At 47.3% G+C, this 23025-nt stretch overlaps 2 protein-coding genes and 1 long non-coding RNA gene across 9 annotated transcripts; 1 reads left to right on the plus strand and 2 right to left on the minus strand.

Moving 5' to 3' along the window:
• Positions 1–69: 69 nt before the first annotated feature.
• msh6 (mutS homolog 6 (E. coli)) lies at positions 70–10488 on the minus strand. The gene is made up of 19 exons (XM_010901148.5): positions 10082–10488; positions 8976–9181; positions 8510–8682; positions 7535–8230; positions 7229–7381; positions 6858–7055; positions 6372–6518; positions 6136–6226; positions 5605–5864; positions 4855–5095; positions 4441–4739; positions 3926–4243; positions 3458–3644; positions 2669–2955; positions 2323–2440; positions 1887–1976; positions 1537–1691; positions 1017–1219; positions 70–249 (listed from the first exon to the last, which is right to left on the minus strand). The coding sequence occupies exons 1-19, from the start codon at positions 10339–10341 to the stop codon at positions 168–170; spliced, it is 4164 nt and encodes a 1387-aa protein (XP_010899450.2). The 5' UTR covers positions 10342–10488; the 3' UTR covers positions 70–167.
• Positions 10489–11216: 728 nt separating this feature from the next.
• LOC105007912 (WD repeat-containing protein on Y chromosome) lies at positions 11217–22907 on the plus strand. Of its 7 annotated transcripts, none has more exons than XM_020046359.2 (26): positions 11217–11524; positions 11641–11683; positions 11783–11936; positions 12242–12360; positions 12947–13050; positions 13406–13571; positions 13690–13807; positions 14074–14158; positions 14368–14483; positions 14607–14683; positions 15015–15145; positions 15502–15569; positions 15650–15798; positions 15948–16085; positions 16534–16641; positions 17073–17303; positions 17377–17447; positions 17590–17794; positions 17891–18055; positions 18527–18652; positions 18960–19175; positions 19290–19439; positions 19532–19700; positions 20234–20366; positions 20709–20892; positions 22697–22907. In XM_020046359.2, exons 1-26 carry the CDS (start codon positions 11361–11363, stop codon positions 22841–22843), a joined length of 3537 nt encoding a protein of 1178 aa, XP_019901918.2. In that variant the 5' UTR covers positions 11217–11360; the 3' UTR covers positions 22844–22907. The 7 variants fall into 7 exon arrangements, 6 of the variants coding, with proteins under 6 accessions (XP_019901918.2, XP_034148329.1, XP_034148330.1 ...); XM_034292438.1 differs by having other exon boundaries at positions 22709–22907; XR_004575778.1 differs by lacking the exon at positions 22697–22907 and having other exon boundaries at positions 20234–20426; positions 20709–20786.
• On the minus strand, positions 19596–22723 carry LOC117594532. Its single transcript, XR_004575780.1, has 3 exons — positions 22644–22723; positions 20631–20870; positions 19596–19672 (listed from the first exon to the last, which is right to left on the minus strand). It is a non-coding gene; the product is annotated as an uncharacterized LOC117594532 (long non-coding RNA).
• Positions 22908–23025: the final 118 nt, after the last annotated feature.

Genomic DNA, 23025 nt, shown 5'->3' on the forward strand with positions numbered 1-23025 from the left:
TAGTGATTTATTTTGTGGAAACGGGTACTAAACTGCAGTTGAAGAAAATTCTTAATGTTGCAAACAAAATAGGGAATCGCATGAACTCTAAATTCTGAGAAGCAATCATTTTCGTTGTATAGAACTCTGTAACGTTACATCCTCCTGAACAGGTCCGAGCTTCAACTTCACAGGTTGCCGAACATCCGCACCAAAGAGGCAAACTGGGTTCCATCTGCTTTAGGGTCTTCAGCATGAAAACACAGCTTCCTGTGGAGCAAAGGGTTGAGTTATGACTGCCCACAACAGCATTTAAATTCTGTTACCATAACACTCATACATACTGCTCGGATGAAGCACTTACTGCCATTATAAACCCGTATCCGGTTAGGGAGACGCTGCCATTTTCTGGGTCAGTATTTATGTCTGTATTAGTTACACCATTTAGAAATGCCAACATGTTCTATATAGCTACAGTGCCATTGTTTCATGGCACCAAAAATTTTGGGACATTAATATTGTCCACATGTCAAGAACACCTTTTCCCAAAAGCTTCTAGGTTCTTTAAGAAAACATGGCCATTCTCTTTTTTTTTTTTTTGGTGCACTAGTGGATTGGATCAGTCATTACATTTCAGTTCTTCCCTTTTTAAATGATCATCCAAACTTTTCATTTTGGTAAGCCAAACATGTATTTTTCTTCAGCTTCTTCCAGCCTCATAATGGGTTCCTTGACTTTTGAAACCTTTTTGTAGATATAAAATAGACTAGACACTGACACACTTGACTAACCAGAAACATAAGCCATTTCCTCCCCAGTACCCTGATTTACTGAAACAGTCCTATGTAGAAAGTGTTCATGTTTCTAAAAAAGCAGAAACTATACTTTAACCTAATAGGACTTGTTTGATTTCAAAAACGATAAGTCACTCCACTGTATTATTTAGGAACTATAATAAAGAACATAATCCGGACCATCTGTACTTTGGATTGAAATAAGTCAGTATCCTCTGAATATGAAGCCCTGATAGTACATACTTGAACACTCGTAGGGAGATGGTGTTTCTCTCAAACTCCTTGGCCTTTCTGTGGCCCAGTTGAATAACCTCTTCAGGTAGGTTGGCGAGACGAGCAGCGTTGAAACCGTAGCTTTTAGGACACGCCCCTGCAATGAATTTATAGAGGAAGGTGATGGTCTCTTGACTGGGATCTTCATCGCCTTCATTCTCCACCATACAGGCCTGGAAATGGGCACAAGGATTGGATGATTTCACTCGTATAAAAATATGAGTTTTTTTTCACATAATCTACCTGGACAAAATACAAAAGAATAAGGAAATGAATTTCCCCATTCACGTCACATATTCGCCTGTTCAATTTACATGGATTCATTAAAATCCGACAGGCCAACGCCAATCCTAGTCATTTGCCTCCAGCGTACAAAGACAGTGAACTGATCAACTTAAAATTAGTGTGACAGAGAGAAAGCAGTGGACTTCCTTAGGCTTCCCTTGTCCCCATTCAGACAGCTTGTGTGCGTGCGTGCGTGCGTCCTCACCATGTGTCCCAGCCGTACAGCAGGGTTGTTTGTGTAGTCCTCCACCAGGCTGTGGTAGTGTGTGGAGAAGAGAGTCCGGCAACAGATCCTCTCAGCCAGCTCGTTCACCACGGCACTGGCTATGGCCGTGCCGTCATATGTAGCCGTGCCCCTGCCTAAAACACAACACCCCCATGTTTCCACTCCTCTCTCTCACCCCAACTTCACAGGCTGAACGCTCAGACCCAGAGGAACGCCCAATCATTGGCTAATATCCATTTTCAGTTGGAGATCTCTCTCGGGCATGCTTTATAGTTCTTAACAAGATGACGGAAAAGTCCAAAAACGAAAGAAAGGGATTTGTTGTTTACCCAGCTCGTCGAGGAGCACCAGGGAGTGCTTGGTTCCGTGATGGAGGATGCTAGCCGTTTCACTCAGCTCCACAAAGAAGGTGCTCTCCCCTGAAACACAATGCAGGCGGACATGTAAATGAGCTCCTGGGTGAGGTTGAAACAATACAGTAACTGCGCAGAAACTCGCATCTCAACCAGAAAAATAAAACACTAGAGGGGGGACTCCCAGGATCAGGAGGCAATAATCAGAATATCTGTAATCCATTGAGCAGAGTTTTGGTGAAGGTAACAGGTTTTACTCCCATTTGTTCTGTATCCCATAAGCCCATTCATTCCCAATCCATTTTAAATCCACCAGGAGGAGCACTTATCCCGCCAGGGAAAGAAAACTGGGACACACCCATTGCCCCGTGTGTGTGTGTGTGTGTGTGTGTATGTGTGTGTCATCCCTTACCAGACATGATTCGGTCTGAGGCGCCTAGCCTGGTGAAGACCCGGTCCACAGGGGTGAGGGACAGGCTCTCCGCAGGAACATAGCAGCCCAGCTGGGCCAGAACCACAATCAGACCGCACTGAAGGAGGACAGAACCAGCACCAGGTCAAGTCCACATCAGGATAAAGCGTGCACACGCAGACTAATATCCGCATTTCAATGTTTCGGGGTTGCAATCGAAACCCCCACATGTATTAAAAACACAGGTTTGACGTTTATGCTAAGAAAACTGCCGTTCCTGTTGTTTTGTGAGACCTTGCACAACCAACTAGCTTCTCGACCAAAGACAGATGGAGGAAGTCCATACCTGTCTCATGAGAGTAGACTTCCCTCCCATATTGGGCCCAGTGACCAGAACACAGGGAGCACATCCATTATTTAGCCCCTCCTCATCGATCCCCGGGCAGCCAATGGCGATGTCGTTAGGGATGAAGTCGTCACCAAAGAATGTCTTGGTGACACAAGGGTGACGGGAGCCCCTCAAGTCCAGGAAGGCCACTGATTGGCTGTCATCACCAGGAAGCAGCACTTGAGGTCGCGTCATTGGCCCACTCCCCCCACCCTGGCTGTATCGCATCAGGTTCAGCAAGACATCTGAAATGGTACCAGGGACACACCCAAAACGCAACAGTTAGAAACCAGCATTATAATGGTACGCATCCCTCCAAGAGTCCAACTGGCTGGTGTGGCTTTTCATAGACCTGCAGCATCCACCTAATCCAACAGATATTAAGAGGTACTCACTAAGTCCATTTATCTCGAGTGGGTGTGAGGAGACTAAACGACAACGCCCAGTGATAAGACAGACCAGACGTGTCAATGGGAAGTATCTCCGGCACTCTGAACAATTTTGTGGTAAGGAATACTTGGAACATTAACTGCCGATGACTTGCGGTCCGCTTGTAAATATCCTTAGTAGCACAGTAAAAATCTGACCCATGGCCCCCCCTTTAAGCCTTAACCATTACAAATTGCAATAGTTAAGTCTGATCACGGTACCATAGGCCTCCTAGCTAGTGTTACATTCTGAGTAACTAACCCATAATATCTTGTCCCATGTGAATTGTAATATGTTGTTTTTAGCTCTGTTGCTCACCCAGCACAGCCATGCACTCCACCCCCGTCTGCCAGTCTCTGTAGTTCTTATCAAAGTTGAAGAAGAGCCGTCGCATACAGTCCTTCAGAGCAGCGTCCCTCTTCTCCTCCAGACTCTGGAGCTCTGAGAACAGACGCTCAATCTCCCTGGTCCAGTAGCGCTTCCAGCCTTTCTTTGTCGACTTCATCTACCAGGGTTGGGAACAGTTCATTTTAACTGGCTTAAAGAGTACCATAAAGACATTTGTAATTTACCAGACACTATCCAAAGCTACTTAAACAACATTGAATTTAGGAAAAAGCTTGAAATATATCTCCCTGCAGCCTAGTGTGGACATAATAGGTTTGAATAGGACCCTCTGCTTTAATGGCAAACATTTCACCCCCCCAGTCCATCCGAAAGAGCATAAAAAGACCTGAACATGCAAATAAAAAGGAAACCACCACGGCAGTGCTAGCGTCCACTTGCCTCGTACTCCTCAGGAATATTCCTCTCTGGGACACTGTCCGGCACTTCCATCTGGTAACGGTTCCGTCCTGTACCCCAGTAGCTAACGTTCTTACAGCCCAGTCTCTTCTTCTGCCTGTCCAGGTAGTCCTGTAGGTCCCTGTCACAGGTGTTGATGCCGCTCAGAGCCTGGTCGTACTCCGGGTCAAAGCCAGCTTTGGGGGTGATGACTCCAGTGTTACGAGCCTTCTGGTGGTCGAAGGCCGTGTTCCAGCGCTTCAGCTCGCCCGAGAGGTCGGGGAACAGGCCCTCCGAACCATCTCCCTTCACGTTAACCACCTGACGACATGAGACGCATTTTATCAACTGCCAAGAGGAAACGAGTTTGTCAAACTTAAAAATCCATTATCAAAGGCCACTACAATAAAGATAGTCAAAACAAACCAAAAAAAAACAGGACATTTGAATGACAACGAGCACATTGCGAAAGACTAAACGTTACATAAATGTATTTCTTTTTCTGGATTGCTGCAAACCTGGCGTAGCAGTCTGGACCGAAAGCCGTCCGCAACCGGTCCCAGAGCGGTCACAATATCCTGCATGGTCTTGAAGCCCTCCAGAGCCGAGAGGAAGTCGGCGATCTTCCTCTTGCTGTAGGTGACCTCTTCATACAGAACGGCCCTGCCGTCCGGGTGGTCCTGGCCCTTCAGCGCTCCGATACTGTGGATCTTACTGAGGAGCCTCTCCAGGTCAGGCAGCTTCTTGAGCAGGTCTGAGACCTCCGTGGCCTGGGCCGGTACACCCATCAGGTCCTCCAGGGCATCCAGACGCTCCCCTAGAACCAGAAAAACACCAGGTTCACGTGGCAGCTTTTCAAGAACCCACAGAGAGCAGAGGAACCAGAGAAATATAGGTAACAAGAAACCACACAATTTCTGTGTACTTCTCACCAATGGCTGTGGGGTTACAGAGGGGGGCGCAGAGCCACTGCTTCAGCAACCTCTTCCCAAACGGAGTGCTACAAGTATCCAGGCGTTCTATCAGGGTCCCCTCGGTACCCCCCGACGCGTTCTGAAGGATCTCCAGGTTGGCTAGAGTCACCCCATCCAGGACCATACGCTGATGGGTCTGGGAGAAGAAACCGTTAGGCCCAGCCACCTTGTCCATTTCCACATCCACTGGGACGTACTCCTAGAGATTGGGACAAATCGGAGGGGGGGGGGGGGGTTTAGTTCCAACAGACCACCACTGCAGCCTTTCATGCGCTAAGTACTGTTGTTGCTCCACTGCTGTGGTGGTGTTCGCCTTCTAATTAGCACCCGCCAGGCAGAACGCTGCTCCCCCCCCCCCCCCCCATTCCTTACTACAGCCAGGTGTGCTCAACTAGGGTGGGGGATGACATTTACAGGACGGCAGCCTTTCAGGCACAAGGTGGAGCAGCCCGGCTCTAAAGTCATCACCTGCAGCCATGACAGGCATTTAGCCAGCAGCCAACCGTTTAGGCTAACAACACGACTCACTCTGCAAGTCAACGCCAACTGATACATTCACACGTTAAGCAGCTAATAAACAAATCACACCCTTCTTTATAAATAAAATAAATGCCTAATGTGACTGTTAAGTGCCCTCTACACAATTCAATATGTTGGGTTTGTAGAAGTGCGGCAGAGCTTTGCTGGGTTTACCAATGACATCCATACCTTGAAGTTGGCCATGGAGAACAGCTCCTGGTCCACCAGACACTTCTTCAGGTAAAACATACACCCGCCCAGCGCCGCCAAGGCCAGCTCATATCCCTCCTTAGGGGTTAGGCCTAATGAGTCACAGTCAGACGTCATCGATTTGAGGACCGAGGGGAGGACACAGCTTCCAGACTCTTCATCCTGCCCCACGCTCTCCTTAAAGTAGTCTTCCTCCGCCAGGGCCTTCAGGGTCTTCTGAGCATCCCAGAACTGGGACCCTGTGGGGTTGAGGGATGCGTCAGAACGACTGGTTCACAGCGCCTGAATAACAACGCGTGCATTTATCAGCGTTTTCCAAAATCTGTGAATGGTGACAAATGACAGACGGCCCATTTAGACACAAACAGGGTCATTACTGAGGACGTGGAAGGGGTTAGTGGAAACACTGGAGTGTATCGCCACAAGTACTGAAACCTGAATGGAGTGAAAGGTCAATGTAATCTATAGAGACTCACAAAATAATAAGCATAATAAATGAATCAAACAAACCTGCAGACAGGCCCTCTTGCATGGCCGAGGACAGAGAACCCTTGAAGATTGTACGGGTTTCAGCTGAAGGGTTCCCCTTCTCAAAGAGCACCTGTGTGAACAGAAACAAGAAGATAATAAAAACATACATGAACGGTGTCTCGTCACTGGGTGTGTTCTGATACATTGCACAGGTACGAATAAATAGTGTTATTTTCCCGTAAGATATAAAAATGGACGGCGTTACCCAGACCGACCTGCGCCGGGGCATAGTGTGCCACCAGGGTACGGAGCCGGGAACAGTGGCGGTCGTCCTGGAACTGGCCCACGTGGAAGACGCCCACTGAGGTGTCCACAAAGCTGACGCCAAATGTCCTGCAGCGCCCAGAACTCTCCTCCTCCGCCTGGACATTAAACACCACACGGTTTCGTCTCCATTATAATACGATCGTTGGATGAACTAACCCTGTGACAACTACATAAAGACTCAACAGCCCCGTAATAATCTGATTTAAAAAAAACATTAACAGACCAACGCTGTTGTCAGATCAATTAACCCTACACGAACACACTGATCAGATGAACGAAACCGTCACAAACATGACCCGATGAACTTAACCCTTTATGAACACGGCTATCAAATTACAGACAGGACTAGAAAATGAAACCATGCAAAATGTCACAGTGAAACAGCATAAACACAGCGACGAGATGCCACCAGAACCCACAGAACATAGCCCCACCTTCTCCTTTACGCTCAGGAGGTACTTGCTCTGCGTCTCTGAGGGGGCGCCGTCCAACACACTGTAGGTTTGGGTGCCGCGCGTGATGACCCGACACACCTCGCGACGCACCACCCGGTCAAACTTGGTGGGCTTGGACATGGCCTTGCAGCGGGCTTCCATCATCTCCGGGGTCTCGGTCTGCTCCACGCGCGCCACCTGGGAGCAGACACACTGGATTACTGAGCGGGGAGACGAGAGTTTGCCGAAGCAGTCACGAAAAAAAAAAAAACTAAAACAGACGAACAACAAGAGCGTGTTACGCGACAGTCTGGAGAGGTCTGTGGCGAATAAAATCAGTGGTCAATCCAGTAAATAGAACGGTGGGCTACCTTGTATCCCTTCTGCACCAGGCCCTCTGAGAAGCGTCCAAAGCCGATCTCGGGGAAGCCAGAGTGGGCCCACAAACCCTTCATGAAGGTCAGACCCAGCTCGTTGACCCCGATCACCGCATCCATGTGATACAGCTCGTAGAACTTACCCACCTGAATAAAAGCAACAGCATTTTAGCAACATAATTCTGTCCAATGGAAAGCATCCTTAATTTGAGCCCTTTTCGCCCCCGCACACATGGTGTCCAGTTTGTGACCGTGACTAAACTCTGCTGTCCCAAAATACATTTGACTGACAGATAATACCTTGTAAAAAAGCACAGCGTCAAACATCTCAGACTTCAGCTGCCACCAGCGACGCATGCCGGGCGTGGTTTTGTTCAGGAAGTCTTCCGGGACATAGAGTGTCGTGGGGTCGTAGTCTTCATCGGACTGTCGCCGTCTCTTGGCGTCTTTCCTCCGTCCGTCCTGTAGCCAGTCAAGCTTCTCGTGGTCCCACGCCGTGGCCGTGCTCCCGTCGCCAGTGGCCGATCCGTTCGCCTGGCTCTCAAAGCTCTCTGGGGCCGAGAAGGCAGAGAGTCGAGACTTGGTGTTAGCCGTGACGGCGGCAGCTAGGGAGGATCTCTTCACAGGTTCAGGAAGACTGGCAGTCGTTTTGGGTTTCGGTTTGGCTGGCTTCTCCTCGGGTCGTTTACGCTTCAGGGGTTTAACTGGGCTGTCCGGTTCAGTCTCTGGTTCACTTTCTTCCTCATCCACCTCTGAAGGACTGTTTACTAGCTCCTCTTCCTCCTCATCTTCCTCACTGCTGCCTCCAGCCTGCTCCGGTTTGAATTCATCCCCGGAGTCGTCACTGTCGGAGGCAACCACGATACGGCGACGCTTGGGCTTGCTGCACTGTTCCACTGCGGCGCGGGACGAACGCCGACCCGGCTTGGATTTCACCGTCTCCGCCGCGTCTTCCTCTTCCGTTAGATCGTCGTCAGTCAGTGTTGACTTATCAAGCTGACGGAGAAGGGAAAAATGTCCGGTTTTTAAAGGCGAAGGGGGAATAATAAACCACGATCGATGGGTTAGCAGAAAATTCTAAACAATTGCTATACACCTACCAGCCTAGACACAATGGCAGAAAAATTAAGAGCACACTAAAATGATGTGCTACAGATTATGTGTTGTCCAATACAAGACTAAGTCTTGATTCAGGAACACTTTCTCTAGACTGAGAGAGGAGTATTCATCAAAGGTACATTTCATTGTCAGACTAACAGGGAGGGGCTGTCTCACCTCCATGTCCTCGTCTTCCTCCTCAGCATCAGACGGGTCCATGCACAGAGGAATCTTCAGTCTGGACTCTGGGCTGTCAGACATCGCGGCGTCAGCCAGCTCCATGGCTTTGCGGATCACAGGTTTACCACTGAAAAACACCCCACCTGTCTTGGCGTCACAACTACCAGATCCTGGGATGGAGCACATGTAATGAAAATGGACATTAATCATCTAGAAAGAACAGTCATTTCTTTTGTGCATTCCAAAATGCATAGGCTTTTTTTTTTTTTTAAATGGAGCTTTGGGCATAACATTTTAATCTTAACCGACATTCCTGGAGCACACTGATTATCCCTGCTGGCAATGCCAGGAGTTTAATCGGCCTGAAACAAGACATGCCTGCACCGTCTTGTCAAGTCACGCAGTATCAAACGACGCCAAGGTGGCACAAGCACATCTCGACAGACAGACGGACACTTCTCACCTTGATATTCGCGGATGTATTTGGTGCTGACCCAACCCCTGGTCGGCGGCTCGTCAAAAAAGTGGACATGCAGGCGTTGGTTTTTCCCCTGTCCCCTCATCTGCTGTCCGCTGAGGGGCTGGGGCACCACCAGGCAGGGCCACCAGGGGTGTCCCTCTAGCTTGGCCCAGACCAGCGCTCCAGCACTGAACGGGCATGACGGTGGGCTGGGGGACGGGCCAAGAAAACCATTGAACAGGAAATTGTCAGTTAGCACACAATGTTATCCAGAGCAACTAAATGAGCATCATTTTTGTACTGGTGTCCCACAGGAAATCAAACAACCCTAGTTTTGCAAAGAGCCACACTCAACCAACTGAGGAATAATCTTCAATTTCTCAAGTGTTCCCGGTTTCCTTAGCTTTATAGAAGTGTTCCTTCTGGTGTTTTCATTCTGTCTACGTTCAAATTCTTGTAATTGTAACAAAAAAATAAATATGTAACTGTTAATTGTTTTTGTACATTTCGGTCATTTAGCATTCGTTCTTAACTTCCTATCAAGAGAAACAAACAGTAGTTAAGCGCATACATTTTGAGGTCCGCAACGTGCGGATGCCCATTAAACCCGTACTATTTACAACATGAAAGCAATCTGTGTGTCTGATTTTTGACTTCTAATAGAACAACATTTGATACATACCGCAGCCATGCGTTGGGGGGGGGGTGTCAAATGTTTGTGTGTAATACACTACATGGATTCACATAATTTTGTGCCAGGAGGAGTTACACTAGCATCACGATTTTGCTGTCGCCTGAAACCCTCACTTTAGGTGAGAATATAAAACCTTTTTTCAAAAAAGCTAGCCTTCAAAAGTATAGTTTTAGCTAACTTATTGAGTAATGTAATTATTGAAGTGTGATTATTGTGCTTGGATTCATATGTGCAAATCACATTCCATCACTGTACTGTCTGTTCGAAATAGAAGCGAGTTTGAAAAGTAACTGATACTGTATTACATTGGATTTACTGTACAGCTAGTTAGCAACCGCTAATGTTCAGCGTAGCAAAATAACAGCTATTCGTCGCTGTAGTTTTAGCTAAGTAACCTTGGCTCTCATTGCCTCACCTCTCCTTTACTGTTAACGTCTTATTTCCGAAGAGTTTACTGTAACCGCCTTTGATCGCTTTTGCACTAGTTGGTTTTGCTGGAGTCTTTTTGGTGGTCGGAGTTTGAGACGCATGCTTAGCTTCTTCTTTTGGAGAGTTGTTATTTTTTCGAACCGAGGATGGCAAGTCAGCTTCTACAGGCGAGGGACTCGGTTTCGCCTTCTTAACGGGTGGTGGAGACTTATTGAAAAAATTAAAAATGCTGCTTTGCTTCGCCATGAAGCCCTTATAATGAAAAACGTATATTAAAATGATTTAGTTAATCAAATGTTATCGAAACGTCAGCCAGCTAGAATCCCGGTGCGTGCACAGTTCGCGGGAAAACCTCAGAAGGTAAAGGGTCATGTGGGCGTGGCTAAATGAGAATTCAGCCAATGACGAACCACCGTTATTCTAGGGATTAATGTTTTGTGGACGAAAGTTGGTACTTCCATGTCAAAAAACACATTGACCTCTTTTTCAAGAGGGACCTGGCCAAAAATAGCAACACACAGAATTTACAGTACATAAAATCACAACAACAAACATAAATTACAATTTTCCCAATTAAGATCAATATTCAAAACATTTACAGTAGCCCATTTCAATTTCTATCATGGTTTTGATTTTAGACTTAAAATATTTGTCAATTTCTCTATGATTTATTGTTTTAGACTTAAAATCAATCATATTTGTAACGGATTCTGAGTACGCTAGAGTGTTAGGCAGTCCCTAATGCCAATCATGAAAACGGAGCTACGACCATAAGGTGCACGGACCTGAAACTTTGGAGACACTACGGTGTTATTGTTGGCACACGGTCAAAAACACGGATCTTACAAGTGAATATTTGTCAATTCCTCTATGATTTATTATAACAGGTTGACAACGTAAACATAATAAGTTCCATTCGGTTGTGCTGCATAACATTTAGAATTTGTCCTTTTTAGGTTGAGAAGTAAATAACGGCTACGTGCCATTTGAATTAGATTATCCTAGCTAGCATAAACAAATCTGTGTGGGTAGCCATAGATAGCCTAAAATAACGCTGTAAATCTATGGTAGGAACCGTAATGAAGTGAATTATTGACAATCACATTAACCTAATTTGGGTGTGACATCCACACAGGCACCATGTTTTAAACCAAATGAAGGATGAAATACAAATACATACAAATAATAACTTAGAAATAGGTTAATTTTGCTGGGGTCAATGGGGAGATTCATAACCCGACAGCATCTTTTCCAAATGCGTTGCCATGACATTTCCGTTGTTCACGTGTTCCATTAACCTGTTAACGGAATCTCTCAGGCTAGCTCTTCTGGAATATCAGTCGGTCTGTAAAGCTACGTGGTTGCCTGCATTGAGAGCGCAACAAAAGCAACATATGAACTTGATGAAGAATATCTCTTCAGAGGCCAGGTATGTGCATTCAGTCAAAGGATATTCTTTCCCTTTACATACAAGACTTCCCTTTACATTCTACATCTAAATTTGAATCCGACATTGTGTCCATGCATGAATACATTTTATTCCAGGTCCTCTACTGATGAAAACAATCAGAAACCAAATGGACACCAGGTATAGTGTAAATCTGTCAGACAGATCAGTCTAGAGAGTTATTTTTGGCTTGGATTTCTGTCCTCTGAAAGATACTGCTACGCCTCCCCCTCTATCCAGGCCCCTGCTGTAAAGGCTGCTGTTGGCACGAAGAGTGGCTCTCCAGAGGAGGCTTACAATAGAAACCAGGGGCGTGTGGAAGATCAGATTAATGAGGAACACCTCAAGCGCATTGAGGCCATGTTCCACGAGGCAGACTTAGATGGGGAGGGAGGTAAATAGACTATGTCTCTCTACCACTCTCTTAGCCACATTTCCAGGATGGGTAGTTTTGTTAACTAGTTGGATGGATGTCTCTCTATATGGTAGCAATTAGCCTCGGGACAAGGTTGCAGCTCCAATATTGTTCTGCACCCCTCACGAGTGCTGCAAGGCCAACAGTTCTTTTTTTTTTAACCACAATGGCAAATATCAAGATACTTTTTGGCATGATGATAAAAGCAACCGTTGATCAATTCTTTATTCTCCTAATGGTCGTCTTCTCTCTCTCTCTTGTCCTTTTCTCTTCTTGTCTCAAAGGACTGGATATGGAGGAGTTTCGCGAGGCCATCAAGAAGATCATGGGTGACATTGATGATGAAGACGTGGACATCATCTTCATGAAGGTGGACACCAACTGTGACGGCCATGTGGACTGGGTGGGTTGTCTGTCCGACCGCTCGGATTGGCTTTGAAGACTCCGGAAGAGGGTTTTCCTTTGTTGTCGTAATGATAGGTGTTTTACATGCTTGGATGCGCATGTCCCATAGAGAGCCACTTGTCTCTCACAGGTATTGAGAGCCACTGCCAGCCCTAAACATTATTCACAGTGACCCTCCCTGTTTCACGCAGAGGATGGCTTGGGAATCACATATTTGAAATGAAAGAACTATGCACATTACCACACAAAATCAGAATACATACCAGTCCAGAGGAGACCATTACTTTGACTAAGTGACAATGTCTTTGTTTTACCCATGGATGCACTTGTCTTTTCCCCCTGTGCGAATACATCCACGGGCGGCTTGCCTAAAAAACACGTGGATCATTAGACGTTCAGGCGAAGGTCAATGCTAACAAGCCGCATGCAGCACTGATAACTTTCCACTTTTCTCCACGTCCTCATATGGCTGAAACCAGAATCCAGAAGGTCCTACACTGTGTTGACCGTGTGGGGATGGGACGTCATTTTAGAGTTTACCCTGGGACATATTGCCCTCACGATGCGTTTCTGTCTGCCTGCAGGATGAATATCTGAATTACATGCTGTTGGAGTACAGAGAGAAGGACTCCTTCCAGAAGCTGAACCGCGCCCTCTACTTCCCCACACCCCTGCAGACTGGCTCTATGTGAGTGTGGCTGTCTGAGTACCAGTACGGCACATCACGGCAGATGTATTGTCATTGAAAAAACAAAACAAGCCAGAGAAGGCCCTTCCTATTTTAGTCCATGAATGGGATCTATGGTACGGTGCTGTGCCCGGGAATTCTGGGGAGACAGGGAGAACGGACCCACAGAATGGTGCTGTGCCTGGGAATTCTGGGGATACAGGGAGATAGGAGCCACAGTATGTGCTGTTCCTGGGAATTCCTGGGCGATAGGAAGCTGATCACTGAGAGTGATCTCTCTCAGATAGACCAGGATAGTTGATATTCTATATGGACTGAATATAATGACTAGGTTTTTCTGTCTGCTTCTCTGCAGTGATCACCGTGAACCCATCGTCCGGCTGCAGTTCTTCCCCTTCCAGGTGCCGCAGGGCAGGGCCGTGCCAAAAACCCGCAACCAGCTGGGACACTACCTGTCCGTCAGCCAAGACGGCATCCTCAACTACTGGAGCGAGAGGTTCACAGTGACACGCACTGTCAATGTGAGAGTGTATATCTGTGTGTGTGTGTGTGTGTGTGTCCCTGTGCATGGTTATCTGAATACATGCCCGTCTTTATGTGTTGACTGTGGTTTTGACTCTGTCCCTTGGAAATTTGCAGCTGGACCAGCTTAAGCGGACTCCACCCTTCAGCTCCCACCAGCAGATGTGGGTGACAGACATGATCTGCCTGAGCAACCTGAATCAGCTGGCCCTCGCCTCCACTAGAAGACATCTGGGTGTGTGGAACTCTGAACCAAACATAATTAAATACACTGCATTGTTTTAGGAAACACTCGACAGTACGGCTCTGACTGGCGCCGTTTCTTCCTTTTTATAAGTGAAGAGTGGGTCTTGTCCTTTAGATTGGCAAATTTCTGACTGTACTTTAAGCCTGCAGCCGCTTGTACAACTGGACCAGATCTGGTAGTAGAACATCCCTCATTAAGTTGCAAACCTTATTTAACTTGTTTGTCTCTCCCACTGTCTTTCCCTGTTTTGTTAGAGTTCTATGACATCAGCGCCAAAAAGTGTGACATTCTGTTCTCTTTGACTGGGCTGGAGGGCTATGTGGAGGTCATGGATTACTGGTAGGCTGTTGGCTAGTGCATAAAAATTACTGGTAGGCCATTGGTTAATGCATTATGTTACTGGTAGGCCATTGGTTAATGCCTTAAATAACTTTTGGCACATGGTATGGAAGATTTGATAAATAATCAGGTATGGTTATCCAGAAATGATAACCAAGAATTTTGTTCAAGGGTCTTTTCTCGCAGTGTGTATCTGTCTGTCTGTCCAGGTCAGATGAAACTAAAGGAGTGTTCTCTATAGCGGATGATAAGGGCTTTGTGTCTGTTTTCATCTCTAATGATGTGCTCCAGTTTGGACTGTTCAGCATTGCAGCCTTCAAGTCTGGTACTAACCCTGTCTGTCTGTCTGTCTGTACCAACCATTCGCTGTATCATCAGACATTCCCTTCAATGTATAATGGCTCTCAGACAGTTGGTTTGATGTGGTGACTTGTGACCTCTCTCTCAGTCTCAGGGGGTAATTGCCAGATCCCTATTCCAGTTCTACTAAAGAATACATCCAAGAATTTCCTGTGCTTCAAAGTGGTTTGTGCATTCTAAAAAACCGAAATGATAATGACTGACTGAGTACAGTAGACCTCTTACTTCTATTAGACCAATAGACCTCTTACTTCCATTAGACCAATAGACCTCTTACTCTATTAGACCAATAGACCTCTTACTTCCATTAGACCTCTTACTTCCATTAGACCAATAGACCTCTTACTTCCATTATGCTCACAGATAAAACTGATAACAAGCAGAATGGATATAATCTATTCTCACCGTATCCATCCTTCTCATGCCTTAATGCCTTTAATCTCATTCCCTCTTTCTCTCTCTCTCCCTCGCCACTCCACGCTCCTCTTCCTCTCAGGCCGTGCACAATAACTGTTGCCATCAAATCCGCTTCCTACACGAGTTGAACGCTGTCGCCACCTGTAGTTCCTCTGACCACACATCCATGGTGATTACGACAGTGCCTCCGTCTCAGAAGGCTAAGATCCAGTGAGTTCTCTCAGTCTATAACACACAGTCCATGCATCCTTTTGTTTAGCGGTTCGTTTCGGTACATCAGAACAGGCCTATTGATCTCTGATCAATTCCCCTAGATTTTTGAAAGTACTAAGAGGCTGACTATCTTGTGACACTAGCGTTTTGTCCATTCTCATTAGAAAATGTAGATTTGTTTTTGATTATACATCACATCTGAGTAAATAAGCAGATGCTCTTGTCCACGGCCACTTGCAGTCAGTACATTCATCTGAATATAGTTAGGTGAACAGTCGTCCAATTGCGTTGCCTTAATTGGACGACTGTACATTACATTACCTTAAGACTGTTTGTGTCCTCCTCCATCACAGAAACTCAGCCTTTCAGGTAAGGAGGGGAATCCTGTGTTTTGACTACTCTCCCGAGTTGAATATCCTGGGTAAGACATTGATTAAGGTACCATCGTCTATTTAATTACGTTTTGTGTCTAAGTAACCCTGAGGTAAATCCCTGTCACAGTAAGCGGAGGCCTCGATGGCGTTGTGAGGATCTGGAACCCGTATTTGACCCGCTGTGCAACCTCTCATATGAAAGGTCACTCTGCAGCCATCACACACATCATGGTCAATGGAGAAGACAACAAGGTCATCAGCGTCTCCAAAGACAAGGTCTGCCTGGGGTGGACAAAGCTGAACAGCTTCCCCATGTTCTTTCCCAGTGTTCTTTCACATGTATCATTTTTTCTCTCGCTCTCAAACCAAGGCCCCTTCGCTATGTGCTTTGATATTCCTGTGTCTTTCCCTGTTGTTTCTGTCAGAATGTGCGTGTGTGGGACCTCGAGGACTGTGCCTGTCTCCAGAGCGTCCCTTCCGGGAATGTGACCATGGGTCACCTCCCCATCTCCAGTGTCCACTACAACAGGCACTCTAACACCCTGCTGCTGGCCACGTCCATGGTAGTAGGCAGCTTCCTCTTGGCCCCAGCGCCTGGTCATTCACATTCCTCCTCTTAGCCCCACCCCCTGGTCATTCACATTCCTCCTCTTAGCCCCACCCCCTGGTCATTCACATTCCTCCTCTTAGCCCCACCCCCTGGTCATTCACATTCCTCCTCTTAGCCCCACCCCCTGGTCATTCACATTCCTCCTCTTAGCCCCACACCCTGGTCATTCACATTGCTCCTTGTAGCCCCATCCCATGGTCATTCACATGCCTAATTGTAGCCCTGCCACCTGGTCATTCACATGCTTTGGGACAGATGTAAATATGCGGTCGCTAACGAATCAACTGATGGGGACCAGAATACAGGACAAATGCCAGGAAGCCATGATAAAACGATTTTACCCCTACTCCAGTGTTAACAGCCATGCCCTCTGCTACTGTGACATCAGTTTCTGTGTACAGATAGGGGTTCTGCATGGAGCGGTGGACCATGTGGAAGGACTTCACCAGCTGAAGACGACACACGAGCAGCAGCTCTGTGCTGCCCTTTATAATTGTAACTTTAAACAAGTGAGTTATTCGTGATGGGCAGGTTTTTTCGATGAGCTAGCCATTCTGGCTCTGTTCACCTGATAAGAGATGGCTCGCTTAGCTCCTGAACAGCTCTTTGTTAAAAATGATGAAAATCATTCAAAAACAATGAAAATAGTGCAAATGGCTCATCCAGGGGCAAAAAGTAGTAAAAAGCATGAAATGCCTGTTCAGATAAGTTACATCTTACCTGTCCTAGTTGTTCAAAAAGAAAAGTTTTGCGAACAACCCATTCCTTTGAGTTAGCGGGTCTGCTTTAGAACTGTTAGGTATGTATATAATAGATGAATGAATGATTGCACAAAGTGCTGAATGCCTCGGGTCAGGAAAACAGGAAGGGAAGACCTCTGAGAAATCCCGTTCCATTTTTTAAACCCAAGTAAACTCCCTTCCCTCTCTGTCCGTTCCAGGTGGTGAGTGGCTGCCACGCTGGCGTGGTTAGCGTCTGGGAGATCCTGACCGGGGAGAGGGTGATGCAGTTCCAGACGTCCCCGGCGGAGAAGGCCGTGGAGGTGACAGCCATGGCGTTCGATGGACCCAAACGTCGCCTCATCACAGGGTCCAAGGACGGCGCCCTGCGTCTGTGGAACTTCAACAACGGCGCGCTGCTGGCCACACTGCCGGCCCAGGACGACAGCGAGGTAAAACTCCGCTCGACCCCATCCAATAGGGCAAGATAAGACAGGACCTGACCCTAACCTTGACATCTCCCAGGTGACAGGGATCCACTATATCAACCAGAGGATCTATGTCTCCGGCTGGAGTAAGAGAGTCATGTGGTACCTGTGAGTACCCCCAATCGACACCCCGTCTGGGGTCATTAAAGTCTGCGAGGTTAACGGCGCTGTGACAGCGGTACCGCTTGCCCGATGATGCCGTATTGCTGAGTGCGCCTTTAAGGTTGTCGGTTGTTTCGGTGGCTGCCAGGGATGTCAAGGAGGACATGGAGTTGGAGTACCGTGTCTGGAACCAGTACCACACTGAGGACATCTACTCCATGCATGCCGACGGCAAGAAGATGCTGGTGACCGCCTCCTACAGTGGTGACATCGTTGTCTGGAACATCGACTCGGGGCAGGCCTTCTGCCGCTTCAATGCCTACGAGAGCCCGAGACCGCTGCTGCCAATTCGGGTGAGGGCCTAACCCGTCAGTTAAAAGGATAAATGATGATGTGTGTTAATAGACCAAGATAGACTTGGCTGAGTTGCTCCACATACTGCCTTCCAGGTGATTGACAGGGCGGCCGTTGACAGATTCAAGGCTTCAGTGTCTCAGGGCTTGTTTGATGAGAGCAACCAGACTCAGCACAGGCTCTCAGCAGGGCCCAGTGCACCTCCTTCTCCTCAGGGGGACAAGGATAGTTCCTGTGGCAGCGCCATTAAAATGATCCAGGTCAGAATTCCTGACCCATGGCTGTTGATCGGGGGTTAGAGTCAATTCATTGGCTCCTCTATTCGTTCAGTTAACTTCAAAAAGTGCATTGCCACCTCTCCCATTGGCTGCTCTTTCATCCTGCTGTATTCATAACCAAACAGGAAGTTGAAAAGGACCTGTTTTAAATAACTTGATGCATTCACATACCATGATCTGGTTACCAAACTGTAAGCCAAAAATGTGTAAACAAATTATAAAAAAAATACATTCATATATTTTTACAAATGTTTTGTTCTTGCACTGAACTGAAGAAAATGCTGTTATCAAGGTAATTTTATTAGTAGGTAATATCTGAGTTCACCATTTGGGAAAATGGAAAGGGAGTTGACAGGGATAATGATGGATACATTTCCTAGTCATGGATGGTAAATGTGTAGTTTGTTAAGAGCACACCATAAGTTGATCTTTGATCTTGTTTGACCCCATCAGGAGGTGTCTGGCGCTGAGAAAAACATTGTGGTGAAAACACCCCAGAAGTTGCCAAAACAGAGGCAGAAGTTTGTTGCTCAGGTGCCAATGAGAGAGTTAGAGAAACCAAGACAGGCTGTGGAGAAGGTAGGGTCTTGTGGATGAGTCAGTAGTGCTGCTGGGGTCTTGTGGATGAGTCAGTAGTGCTGCTGGGGTCTTGTGGATGAGTCAGTGGTGCTGCTGGGGTCTAGTGGGTGAGTCATTAGTGCTGCTGGGATCTAGTGGATGAGTCAGTAGACAAGCTTGAGTCAGTGGTACAGGCTGATTATCCAGTGGAAATCAGTGTGGAGCCAGTAGTAGACACACAGTACAACAGAGGCAGGATATCAGAGCAGATCAGGCCACAATGACATGAAGTTGTTAAACACACAAATCCCCTTATTCACCCCACCAGGTTATTTTCCTCTGTAGCCGGGAGCGGAACCCGGACACGGCCATACTGCTGAGCAGCGCAGCTGATGGGTTTGTGTACGCCTGGTCCACCCACCACCAGGGGGGGCTGCTGGGCAAGTTCTGCGCAGTCCACTTAGAAGACACAGCCGTCATCTCTATGGCAACAGACCAGCAGGACCAGGTGCTGTTTACTGGGGACAGCGCAGGCTATATCACGGTGGGTCATATACCACGTATACCATGTCCAAGTATACATTAATGACGCCCCGGTAACATAGCCGCTAGCATACACCTGTCGAATGCAACGTCTCTTCCCCCCCCCCCACACAAGCTGTGGGACATAGAGAGGTACAGCGTCTGCATGCCACGGGATGAGGAGGGCATGACCCCTCAGCAGAAGGCTGTCCACCTTCGGAGCCTCATCCCTGCGTATTGCAAAGTGACCGGTCCTCGACGGGTGAATACGGAGGCCAGGACCGAGGTGAGGCCAGAACGGAGACACTCTCTGGACCACACAGCCAAGGAGGAGCGTGGAGGTCATAACCCTGTTCACCATGGTGTCTTTATGTTCAGGCGTTGGGCGGCTGGAGCGTCTGCCTGACCCCTCCGCCCCTCCTCAACTCCTGGCGGGGTCACTTGAAGGGCGTCGTCAGTGTCGAGTATGTGGAGCGCTTCCAGCTCGTCATCACCGCCAGCCTGGACCGCGACGTGCGCCTGTGGAACGTCACGGGTCAATATATAGGTGTGCTTTTGTCTAGTCCGAACAGTCAGTCAGTGTAGCCCGCAAACCCATCAAAATAACTAGTTAGCTAAACGGAAATATCTTCTATTTATCGGTTGTACACAAACTTTCTGTTTGTCAAAGGATGTCTGTTTGACATGAGCTGAGGGACTTTTAAGATCTCCCCATTCCAGACCCTGGTTTTGCCATATGCAAGTGCATATTTTACTTTGTTTCCCAATGTCAATCTGTAGATGCTAGTTTATTGATTGGCAACTGCTTGCTAAATTAGGATTAGGTTCATAATTAGGGTTAGGTTAGGTTAATGGATAAGATTATGGTTATGATAAGCGTTAGGATAAAGCTTGATAAGGAGATAGTTTAAATGTTACTGATAATCTGTAGAGCGGAAGCATTATCTGTGAATGAGTAGATGCCTGTTGTTCACCATACCAGCCTCTGAAATCCAACGTTTATGGACCTCTACGTCTAAATAAAAATGGGTTATGAGTTCTTGTTTTTACTGCCATGCTAACTAATAGTGTTTCCTTGAGGCACATTTGGCCAGGACCGGTGGTGTGTGGGGGACCCCCATGCCTCACCCACGGTACTGCCAGCAGACCTGAGGAGAGTGGCCTCCTACCAGACCCTCAAAGTGCTCAACCGGGGAAAACAACCCCACTGGAAGTGAGTCTCCACATTCCAAAGGGCAACCCGATGCTGTTTGGGCCGTGTCACTTCTATTGGGTATGCAGCCCTTTGGTTTTGACTTCAGAGCATGTCCTACATACAGCAGGCCTAATGCTGTCCCCATGGCTCTGTTCTGCAATTCTTGTGGCTCTGTGGCTCTGTTCTGCAATTCTTTACACAATTCACAGCAATAGCCGGTCAGTGACATGAAAGATTCACCAAACTGAGCCCCATAAAACAGATAACATATCACCAAATGACCTGAGTCGTAGTGTTCTCTCTGGGTCATTCTACAACACCCTCTCTCGTCTTGCTCCAACTGTCCCTTGTGTGTTTCAGCTGTGCTAAGCGAATCCTGGAGACACTGAGGCAGCTGAAGCTCCTGCATGCAACCACAGCCGACACCTGTAGGAACGCTGCCTCCAACCCGCAGGAGCTGGATCAGTTAGACCCGCACCTTGTCCAATACAGCAATGACCAGTTTGAGGACACTTGGCTGCACTGGAAGGAGACAAGCCAAAAGGTGAGCAGGGTTAGCAGAGATGAACATGGAGTAGCGCTCTCTTTTGGGAGTCCCAAAAGTGTCTGTAGATGCTCTGCAGAATATCTACTGACTATCAGTGACATTTTAACCATCCACTACCCTAACCTTAACCCTTATCGTAAACCTTCTTCTAAACCTAACCCTAAACACAGCAAGCATTTGCTTATCAACAGGTAGTTTGTTGAACATTTGTTGACAGTGTTAATAATAATGGTTGGAGATTAGCCTCCACAAACAGTGGGCTACAGGTGACATTACATTGCTAGCAAACTCACAGCAATATTGTTACAAAAGGCTTGTTCAATACATTTTGACTAAATTCAGAACATTAAAATAAATCAGTGTCAGTACCTTGTTCGCTTTCGAGCTAGATGCAAGCTTCAAATTTCTATCTGCTCCCGCACATTATATATCTATATATCAGTGTGCTGAATTAGGGAGGCAATGTAGCTGCTTTCAAAATAAAGGTAATAATGAAACATGACATAAAACATTTAGAAAATAAAGGCATAAATACACCGATCAGTCATAACATTATGGCCACCTGCCAAATATTGTGTGGGTCCCCCTTTTGCGGCCAAAACAGCCCTGACCCAGCGAGGCATGGACTCCACTAGACCTCTGAAGGTGTGCTGTGGTATCTGGCATCAAGACGTTAGCAGGATCGGACTTGTTTGTCCAGCACATCCCACAGATGCTCGATTGGATTGAGATCTGGGGAATTTGGAGGACAAGTCAACTCCTTGAACTCGTTGTGTTCCTCAAACCATTCCTGAACCATTTTTGCTTTGTGGCAGGGCGCATTATCCTGCTGAAAGAGGCCAATGCCATCAGGGTATACCGTTGCCATGAAAGGGTGCACATGGTCTGCAACAATGCTCAGGTAGTTAATGTGTGAAAGTAACATCCACATGAACGGCAGGACCCAAGGTTTCCCAGCAGAACATTGCCCAAAGCACACTGCCTCCGCCAGCTTGCCTCCTTCCCATAGTGCATCCTGGTGCCATGTGTTCTCCAGCTGAGCGACACACATGCACAAGGCCATCTACGTGATGTAACATTGCTCCGTGGTCCAGTTCTGATGCTCACGTGCCCATTGTAGGCGCTTTCAGCAGTGGACAGGGGTCAACATGGGCACCCTGACTGGTCTGCGGCTACGCAGCCCCATATGCAACAAACTGTGATGCACTGTGTGTTCTGATACCTTTCTATCAGTCCCAGCAATACGTTTTTAAGCAATTTGAGCTACAGTAGCTTGTCGGTTGGATCAGTCCCCACGTGCATCAATGAGCCTTGGCCACCCATGAACTTGTCAGTTCACCGCTTTTCCTTCCTTGGACCACTTCTGATAGGTACTGACCACTTCAGACCGGGAACACCCCACAAGGGCTGCAGTTTTGGAGAAGCTCTGACCCAGTCTAGCCATCACAATTTGGCCCTGGTCAAAGTCGCTCAGATCCTTACGCTTGCCCATTTTTCCTCCTTCTAACCCATCAACTCTGAGGACAGAATGGTCACTTGCAGCCTAATATATTCCACCCACTGACAGGTGCCATGATAACGGGATTATCAGTGTTATTCACTTCACCTGAAGCGGTCATAATGTTATGGCTGATTGCTGTATAAAACAAGGACACTTCAGTAGTCCTTTACAACGCTGTTTATGCTAATTTGGATGTTCAGCTCCCGTATCCATTATTGAGTGTAGCTGCAGGTCTCCAAGTCCCTACCCCGTTAGGCCCTGCAGCCCATCACACAGCTCCCCATGCCTGATCTCTTGAAGGAACCTCCACAGAAAACCCAGGGCGGGGCAGACATGCAGGGCAACCAGAGGTGTTTTAGCACGGCGAAAGGGGCCCACAGTTTGTGTACTGCGTTGGCAGCGTCGCCTAGGGAGCCGACTGGCTCGGACTGCTCCGACGGCCAGTGATTTGACGAGTTCTCCTTCTGCCTGCCTCTGGAGGAACAGTTTTAATAAACTACATGTGCAGTTGTCTTGTTGTTTCGTGTCGAGTTTATGCTTTTGTTCGGTGGTGTCATATATTCTGGAAAATGCTGTTTAATATTTTACCATCTTATTGGTCTTCGATTGCATTCCTCCACGCTAGACGC

Source organism: Esox lucius, chromosome 5, assembly GCF_011004845.1.
Source record: "Esox lucius isolate fEsoLuc1 chromosome 5, fEsoLuc1.pri, whole genome shotgun sequence".
Classification (NCBI taxonomy): domain Eukaryota; kingdom Metazoa; phylum Chordata; class Actinopteri; order Esociformes; family Esocidae; genus Esox; species Esox lucius.

What these genes read in the sequence shown, in the direction of transcription:
- msh6 (XM_010901148.5), bottom strand. Translation starts at nt 10,341, where the DNA reads ATGGCGAAGCAAAGCAGCATTTTTAATTTTTTCAATAAGTCTCCACCA. An exon ending in GGTCCAGACTGCTACGCCAG is followed by an intron (nt 4,244 to 4,440) that starts GTTTGCAGCAAT and finishes TCATGTCGTCAG; the next exon opens with GTGGTTAACGTGAAGGGAGA. An exon ending in GGTGCTCCTCGACGAGCTGG is followed by an intron (nt 1,692 to 1,886) that starts GTAAACAACAAA and finishes GTTGTGTTTTAG; the next exon opens with GCAGGGGCACGGCTACATAT.
- LOC105007912 (XM_020046359.2), top strand. Translation starts at nt 11,361, where the DNA reads ATGACATTTCCGTTGTTCACGTGTTCCATTAACCTGTTAACGGAATCT. An exon ending in GTGGAGGTCATGGATTACTG is followed by an intron (nt 14,159 to 14,367) that starts GTAGGCTGTTGG and finishes CTGTCTGTCCAG; the next exon opens with GTCAGATGAAACTAAAGGAG. An exon ending in AAGAGAGTCATGTGGTACCT is followed by an intron (nt 17,448 to 17,589) that starts GTGAGTACCCCC and finishes GGTGGCTGCCAG; the next exon opens with GGATGTCAAGGAGGACATGG.